At 49.4% G+C, this 9159-nt stretch overlaps 1 protein-coding gene and 1 long non-coding RNA gene across 2 annotated transcripts; one reads left to right on the top strand and one right to left on the bottom strand.

Moving 5' to 3' along the window:
* Positions 1–256: 256 nt before the first annotated feature.
* LOC309685826 lies at positions 257–2365 on the top strand. Its single transcript, XR_014270498.1, has 3 exons — positions 257–524; positions 1861–1956; positions 2284–2365. It is a non-coding gene; the product is annotated as an uncharacterized lncRNA (long non-coding RNA).
* Positions 2366–7563: 5198 nt separating this feature from the next.
* LOC309685829 (inositol 1,4,5-trisphosphate receptor-interacting protein-like 1) lies at positions 7564–8925 on the bottom strand (the record flags this gene model as incomplete). Its single annotated transcript, XM_082501535.1, has 1 exon — positions 7564–8925. One exon carries the CDS (start codon positions 8923–8925, stop codon positions 7564–7566), a length of 1362 nt encoding a protein of 453 aa, XP_082357661.1.
* Between the last annotated feature and the right edge of the window lie 234 nt (positions 8926–9159).

The following is a 9159-nucleotide window of genomic DNA, read 5'->3' on the forward strand; positions in this document are numbered from 1 at the left end:
AAGAGAAGGCTGAGTACCTTGCCAATGCATTTGCCGCTGCTGTTAAGCCGCTGCTTAATCATGGGAGAGGAGCCAAAGGATCCTCCTCTTATGTACGCTGTTATAATTGTGGTAAGATGGGGCACCTGCAGCGACAATGTCGGCAAGGTAACCTTGCAGCCAGGACTACCTAGGCCGGTCATGATACAAAAGAAAAAAAAAAAATTTTTTTTTTTCAACTATATGTCTCTTGGGCTCTGCAGACACTCCGGGAACGATTTAGTACCTTTGTGATTTATCATTATATGGATGACATTTTAATTGCAGAAAAAGAGTTAAATCCTAACATTGTTGTGCCTATTTTTCAGCAGGAGTAAGCAAAGGCTGGATTGGTTATCGCTCCAGAAAAGGTGCAGCAGCAATCACCATGGAAATATTTAGGTTGGATCATATCTGGAACTACAGTTACTCCACAAAAAGTAACTCTAAATGAGAAAATAGAAATACTATCTGATATCCAAAAATTGATCGGTGATATCCAATGGGTACGTGCAATATGTGGTATCACTAATGATGACCTTGCACCACTTATGCCTTTGCTAAAGGGGTCTCCCGATGTGAGAGAACCTCGACAGTTGTCTCAAATGCAGAAGAAGGCATGACAAAATATTGTCAATAAAATCTCTATGTCCAAAGCCAGCCTGTGGAATCCCGAGCTACCAGTTCAAGCCTTTATTTTTAATGGTGGTATTCAGGCGTTTGCTATCTTGGCACAATGGGATGAAAAACAGGTTCATCCTTTATGTATCATGGAATGGATATTTTTGCCATATCGATTATCAAAAACCATTGTGACTAAAGTGGAAGCTATTGCCCAAGTGATCATTCGTGTAAGAAAACGATGTCGACAAATAGCTGGGTTTGACCCTGCTATTATCTATGTCCCTATTATAGCGGAATACATTAATTGGGTATTGCAAAACGATTTTGTGTTAGCCCTAGCCTTGAATGCTTTCATTGGAGATCTTACCATTAATTACCCAGCTCACCGATTAATCAAGTTTTTGCTCCGTTACGGTTTTGAAGTTATTCCAAAGTTCTCTAGGAGACCGGTTAACGGACTGACCATCTTTACAGATGCTGGTAAGAACAGTCATCAGGCCGGGTATGTGTGGCATCACAGTGGGCAATGGCATTCACAACGCTTAATGGGTGACGTTACTGATTCCCTTCAAACGTTGGAGTTATATGCCGTTCTTGAAGTATTTAGAAATTGGTCAGCAGAACCTGTCAATGTTGTTTGTGACTCTCTGTATGTTGTTGGTATAGTGCAACGATTAGAACACGCTATCTTGAAAGAAGTGAATAATTGCTGACTTAGTCAACTTTTAACCGAGCTATGGCAACTGCTAAATTGCTGTAAGCATGACTGTTTTATTGTCCACATTCGTAGCCATTCTGGCCTTCCTGGTAGCTTAGTGGAAGGTAACGAACGCGCCGATCAGTTAGTGGCTGCTGCATGGAATGGTCCGTCTCCTAATGCATTCCAGCAGGCTCGAAACTCACATATGTTTTTCCATCAGGCTCCAAAAATGTTAATTCCACAGTTTGACATCCCATTATCGGACGCTAAAGGAATTGTTCAGGCTTGCCCTGACTGTCAAGGACAAATGTTGGGGGTGGGCTTAGGAGTCAACCCCCGAGGCCTACGGCCATTACAGCTTTGGCAAATGGATGTTACCCATGTACCAAATTTTGGTCATTTTAAATATGTACATGTTACAGTAGACACCTTTTCTCACGCTATTTGGGCTACCCCTTTGTCTGGGAAAACAGCTCGACATGTAAAACTACATTTACACAGATGTTTTGTCGTTCTAGGAGTTCCTCTTGAAACTAAAACAGACAACGGTCCTGCTTATACTTCGCAGGCCCTGCAACGATTTATGAACCTCTGGGGAGTTAAACATGTTACAGGTATTCCTCATTCCCCCACAGGACAGGTGATTGTAGAACGTGTGCATCAAGTAATCAAACAGTTACTGTTAAAACAAAAAGGGGGAGAGGAGGAGAATTTGTCTCCTGTAGCACGAATACAGAAGGTAATATATGTGATGAATTTTTTACGGTTAGTGGGAACCAACACTGAGCCCCCCACAGTGATTCACAGTCAAGCTTTGGGCTCGGGACATAAAGAACAGAACCAAGGTATTTTGGTCCAATATAGGGACCCTGAAACTGGAGTATGGAAAGGTCCTGCTGAACTGCGATATATTGGCCGAGGGTATGTTCGTATCGTTACAGAAAGAGGCCCTCGCTGGATTCCAGCCAGATGGATCAGGCCCTGGAAGGATCTGGCTGAAGACCCGGTCGTCCAGGAGCAAGACAAGGAATAGCTAGCCAACTGTGGAACATGGCCTTTTGGACATTAATCTTGTGGTTTGGCCTTCTTTATAAAGAAGTAGAAAGTATCTTTGGCATTTCACCGAGACAGAATATATGGGTAACTTGGGCCAATCAAACAGGCCAAGAGGCCTTTTGCCTGTTAATGGCTACGCCTTCTGTTCCTTTTCAAACACGTTTGATCAGTTTTTCACATATACGCTTAAAAGATTTTGAAGGATATGTTAGCAATAGTAGCTTATTAAATGAGAGTTTAGTGGGTACTGCTCACGCTAATCATACTTGTTATAGCCTTTATTATAACTCTGATATCATTAGCGCATTATTGACAGATGTAGATAGTGTTAGGCATGCTGTATTGCAAAATCACGCTGCTATTGATTTTGTGCTTTTAGTGCAGGGTCATGGCTGTGAGGAATTTGACGGTATGTGTTGCATGAATCTTTCTGACCACTCAACTTTGATTCATAAGCAATTAAGCCAGCTGAGAGCTAATATGCACAAGTTAACCGTTGATCACTCGTGGCTTGATGAATTGTTTGAAGGATGGGGGTTAACAGGATGGTTGAAAGGAATCTTAAAACAAGGACTAGTAGTTATCCTTATAGTGTTGATAATTTTGATATTTGTGCCATGTATAATATCTTGTCTAAAGCGATCAATACAGAAATCTTTAGAAGGAGTTTGGGCCGCTGAACTAAAACAAAAAGGGGGAATTGTGGGAAGCTTTTTGGAAAACCACGGAAACGTTGAAATAATGAGCTTATGAACTTTGTGCAACAGAAGAGATAAGAGACAAGCTGGTACAGTCTGAAGGTCGGCATGAAGGAGGAATTCACAGGAGGAATTCACACGCTGATACTGAAACTGCTGCGACCCCTAAATAGATGCTGAATGTGTATTGCTACGGCTGTATTTAACCAATAATAGTTTGTGTGTATAAGGTTAAAGGCCAATGAGCACAAGACACGATGCTAACCCACGTTGTAGTAAAAGGATATAACACTTCAAGTATTGTAATAAAACGGCTTCAGCACGATCATATTGGTCTGCGTCTGAATCCCACCGCACAACATCACATTCAGTTCCATCTGAAAAATTACACGCCACAGCTCTCCAGTCTGTGTGGGCAATTACCCCACATTGGGTTATCAAACCCAGAGTAACGTTGGCTGAAGGAGCAGGAACAACGCATATGTGTCACTGGAAGGAGATGACACTGCTGCTTTTCTCCCCTGTCACAGGTTGGCTCCTCGGGCTTTGTAGTCTTGTGCTACAAGCGCATGCCCTGGGTACAGCTCTGACACACCAACATGCAAATACTTAGATTTGGTCAGCCTCTACTGTCACTAACTCATCTGCCTTTTGTATCAAGGGAAGATGAGCAGCTGCAGATCTTTTGGTACCTTGTTTCCGTGGCATACCAACCCCAGCAGCTGTACTATAGAACTACACTGTGCTATGTGATTTTGGTGTTAATGTCTCTCATTGCTCTCTCTCCTGAGTAGGTAACGGCTGTTATCCGCCAACGAATATCACAACCCCAACTGATGGTGGACCGTTTCCTCCCTCGACGTCAGAAACGCTGCTTCGACTTTGAAAACACACATTGTTCCAACATAACCGATGAAGCAGCCAGCATGAAGCAAGACATGCAAAATTCTCCAGGACATAATGCATCAAGTGAAACAACCCACTGGTGGTGCCTGGCTGGCTGAGGGGTTTAATTTCCTGACAGGAGGAATGGGACAGCTGATTCAAAGTATTACTGTGGAGAGATGTTTATTCCTTTTGCTATGTGTGTTTATTTCATGCCTCTGTAAATTACTCTGTATTACACCCCGCAAATTTGAATGGACATTTCCAACTTTGTCAGCCCCAGGAGAAGTGGTCTCTTGAGCGAGGGGGTGGAATGTGGGAAAGTAACGGAAGATTGGTGAGGAGGACTGTAAACTCGCCCAGGTGACTCGCACCTGGGGTGAGGACAACACATCTATTGAACACTAATTGTTGTTCAACCCTCTGTGCTCACAAGTGGGATATCTGCACTTAGATAACGTGAGCCTGGGATGGGCTCAGGGACACCTTATTGTCCTGGTTTGAGCCACACAGGACTAATTTCTCCTCAAACACTTGGGAAAACTGCACTTTTTTAGAAGACTCCAGTGTCTGAATTTGTGAAAATATTGACTTTACAGCCAGCTGTGGTGTGTGGGTCTCAAGGTCTCAGTGTTTTCGAGCTCGCCAGGTGCAGGGATGAGGAGGAGCAAGACCCGGGCACTTGACCCAAGCTGCCAACAGGGTTAGTTCATAACATCAATGTCACATTCACTATAAATTAGAAAGTTTGCTGTGAAGCTCTCTCTCTCCCTTGATGGCTGCCATCCTGAGAACTTCGTGCCCTGCTGCCGGAGCCCTGAGCCGTTTCCCTTCTTCCTGAAGCCGTAGCGCTCGCAGTGTCCCACATTTGTTGTCCGCTGCTGGGAGTGCACAGCTTCCTATGGATAGAATTGGCTGAGTATAATCTTTGCATATTCTGTATTGGTGTCGGGATCAATATCGGTTCTTTACTGCTGTTAATGTTAATTATCTAATCTTATTCTATTAAATCTGTTTATACTTCAGCTCCCGGGTTTCCTTGTTTTTCCCGATTTCCCTTTCCCGGGTGGGGAGGGGTCATCAGGTGATAGAATGATTGTCTAAATGACAACAGATTGTTATGGGTCTCTCAAACTATAACAAATTTGGTGCCCAATGTGGTATTGTAATGGGTTTGGCACTCAATGTGATATTTTGCACTTAATTTAAATAGTGCTGGGAGAACTGTAGGTTTTAATTGGAAAATTCTGAAGGGTTGAAGTTTTAAAAAGATTTGATTGGATTCCTCGAAAAGTCACTATGACTCTGTTGGAATGGTTTCGAAGGAACCTGGTCAGAGTTCTCTGCTATCTTTGTATAAACTTAGGTCAGGAGCTATGGGAGCTGTGGGGGAGGTCATTGCTGTTTCTCTCTCCTTTAGGGCAGCTTATCGTTTCTCAGTGTGGATTCAAAAACATTGCCTTGTTATTTTGTGTGGTGGTGTTTTGCTATGTTATCGGGTCATTTGTAATCTTTCCGTGTTTTGTCACTTATATAATAGCATCTCGAGAATTGCAGTGGTCAGACCCATCTTGGGACAGTGGGAGTCCTTTGCTGACCATTGTGCATTGGGTTATGTTACGGGTCATTTAGCAAAGGAGAGGATGTCTCTTGAGAATTTAGATGTACCGATGTCATCAATAGTAACAGTTTTTGAGAGTTTGGAATACCCTTGGAAACTTTTGATTGTTGTACTCGGGTTAAGTTTTGAGGGTTTGATCTTTTTCATTGTCTGGATCTGCGGCAGAGGGAAACATCCGGCAAAGACCCCGCCGACTCCTACCGCTCACAGCTGCCAGCGGCCTCTATGGCAGGCGGTGATCACATCCAGACTCTGCTGGCTCCTACGACAGCCCCCGCCGCCCTCCTGCTGTACACCGTACCGGCACAGCCCCCGCCAGCCCCCCCGACGGACATCCTGCCTGCACAGCCCCTGCCAGCCCCCCTGATGGGCATCATGCCTGTGATGAAACAGGAAAAAAGGACTTCACTGAGAGGTTCAAATTAACAATGTATTTGGACTTCACTCACAGGTCCAATACGTCACTATTGCAAGTTGTGTGTGTGCGATGGCGATTACACCATTGCGGTTTAAAAGACATTAGTGGGATCCACTATTGCTAATGATCCGGACAAGTGACAACACAAACCACAAGGGCGCTAGATATTAATGCCTTAGAAGAGTGCACCAGTCACAAACTCAATCGCATGCCCTATACCGTACGGATGTTTCTTAGTCACTTAACCTCTCTCTCTCAGGTGAGGTCGCTCCATCCCGGGGAAGTTACCCTGTACAGCGTCCTGGATGGGGGGGACGGATCTCCTAGGGGCCAGCTGTATCCTTGGAGGATTCCCCGTTTGTCTCCCCAGACCCCGCGGTTTATATTTCCTGACTCGGTGAGGGTGCAGGATTATGCCCGAGTGGATTACACTGTCTGGGATATTTCCCTCTGGTGGTGCCATAGCGAAGTCTCTGTTGCCAATTTGTGATGTCCGGCGCTCAGCGTCACGGGAAGAGTGGTGGGATGGGACTCGGGGCATTTTGTTTGATAAGGGCCATTTGGTTTTGGTTGTTCTGTGCCATCTGGAGATAAGCCCGGGCTGAGCTGTTTTGCAGCTCCCCCCAAGTTCTCTCTGCACAGCCAAGGCACGGCGGGGATGGAGCTGAGTGGGATGGCAGCTCCCTGCCTCTCACCTCTGGTGCTCTGAAACCGGCTTGGCTGGCTGCTCCCATACAGAGAGAAGGGGCTGAGTGGGGCTGGGAGGGCAGGAGGTGGTGGCGGGGGGAGCGGGCCAGCAGCCGCAGGGAGGTGGTTGTGCAGGTGCCGCGAGGGTATGGAGAATGAGCCTGGTGCTTGTACAGGAGGCAGAGCCCTGCTCAGCAGTCGTGACACTTCTTCCCTGTGCACAGGGCTCCCCACTCGGGCAGGGTCCTAGCCACCCCACGGGGGTCATCCAAGGGCTGTCGGGCTACCAGGGCATGTTTTGTGTACGGCTCCCAAGGAAGGCACTGCAGGCTCCCTACCTATGGAGCCACCCAGAGAGCTGTGGAGGGGGACAAGTGATTGCCACTGCCCCAGCGCAGGAGCAGAGACAGGTGGCAGCCTTAGCTCCACAATCAGTGAAAGCAGAGCCACCGCATCAGCTCTTCAGCAAAATGCTCTGCCACTCTGGGGCAGCCGAGCGCTCAGCACCTATGCCCGCCTTCCCCCCAAAACCGATGCCCACACACGCACAGACGCACGTTTGTGTGTGAAACAAATGATTTATTGACATCTATGTACAGAGTAAAGCTCCGCGAGGGACAGGGCAGTGGCTGTGCCCGTGGTAACAGGAGTCTCTGTCGCAAGGCTCCTTGCAAGGGCGACTCCAGCCGCATCGCGTCCCACTCCCCAGAGTGCGGTTCTGCTGCAGAGGAAAGGTGTGGCAGCAGTTCCCAGAGCGGACTGAGTAGCGTGTTGTGCGTGCCCAGCGTGCTCAGTTCCGCAGCACCAGGGGAGTATCTAGGGGACACTAAGAGAGCTCCGTGCGTGAGGAGCTCTTTCAGTGTCCGTAGAAGAGCAGGCTTGTGAGCCGATCTTGCAGTTCATCGGCCTCACGCATTGCCTTGGCGTGGGCGGCTGGGTCGTGCAGCAGGCGCTGGAAGAGGTTGAGTGGCTCCGCTGTTTGGAGGGCTGGGGGCAAGACGATGTCCTCGGGCATGTTCTCATTAGCAAAGAAGAAGTGGTCGAGGTGTTTGTCGTGCAGGCAGCCGCGCAGGTACCACAGGATATCCTGCAGCCGCATGAGGAACTCCCTCCTGCTCCAGCTCGACACGGGTAAGGTGTTGAGGAGGTGCATGGCAACCGTCTTGAAGATAGCGGTGGAAAAGCCGGTGCCCAGCAGGATAGCGGCAAAGAGCTGGAGGCATTTGAGGTGGGAGGTGTCGTGTGGGGCCTGCCTGGCCACATGTCTGAAGAACTTCACCTCTGCCACCGCGTAGCTCTCTACCCACGTTGTGCTGGGGGCAAGGATGGCCTCTGTAGTCTCCTGGCTGCTCAGGAAGATGTCTGAGTCACCTCGCCGCACCCCAAACGTGATGTCAATGAGGATGCTTTTCCCGGAGGCGTTTGTCAGCTGCAGCTTGCAGGAGCGGCTGGAAGGCAGCACCTTCATGCTGTAGCGCCGCGCCTGAGGCATCTCTTCCCAGGCTGAGCTCACCAGGTTCTGCAACCACTGGGCGGTTTTGTGCACATCCAGGTAGGAGCCGGTGCAGAGGGTGCCAAGGAGGCCGGCCGACGGATTTTTCCTCAGCTCCTCCTCCTGGGGGTGGTGGAGGTAGAACAGCGTGTTCTCCACCAGCTGATCCCTGCTGCAGGTACACGCCAGCTCCACGCGGACGCGGGAGTCCTTTGCCAGCATCTCTGCTGCAGTGCCCAGCTCCAGGTGGAAAACGTGCCCACGGGGGGGCTTAAGGGGCACAAGCAGGCGGTACACAGCATCACGCCCACGGGGACTCCAACCTTCGAAGGCGCTGCCCACCCCGATGGCTGGCTGCAGGACCGGGAAGAAACTGTTGGACAAGCGCTCTTGCAGGACAGCCAGGAGGTCGCCCACCAGCTCCTCCACCACGCGGCTCCTGTAGGCCAGGCGCTGCACTGACGACCGGATGCGCTTTGCAAACCTCCCAAACACACGCTTCTCATAGTCGCCAGAACCTTCTCCTGCACATTGTTCGTTGCCGCACTCTGTGCTGCTGCTGGAGCTCTCCTCCTCTGCAGCGCTGCTGCCTGGCTGGGGGCTCCTTTTGCTGAGGCACCAGCAGAGCCTGAAGATCAGGACAAGGACTGCAGCGAGTGCCCAGACCTGCCAGTGCTGCAAGGCAGCAAAGAGCAGGTCTCCCCAGGCCGAGGCACTCTGCTCCATGTCCTGCAGCAGCCGAGTCTTGGGCTGGCTCAGCTGCTGCGCGTGCTGCCGCATGTGCTCGCAGGTGGCCTCACCCAGCTCCTGGCAGACCATGTGCAGGAGCTGGAGGATGCTCTGCACGAGCAAGGTGAGGAAGGTTGTGTCAGCCATGGCCTGTGGGAGGAGGGAGAGAAGGGGTTGAGTGGGGCTGGGAAGGCAGGAGGTGGTGGTGGGGGGAGCGGGGCCGGCAGCCGC

This window comes from Vanellus vanellus, assembly GCF_965231255.1.
Source record: "Vanellus vanellus genome assembly, contig: HAP1_SCAFFOLD_49, whole genome shotgun sequence".
Taxonomy (NCBI): domain Eukaryota; kingdom Metazoa; phylum Chordata; class Aves; order Charadriiformes; family Charadriidae; genus Vanellus; species Vanellus vanellus.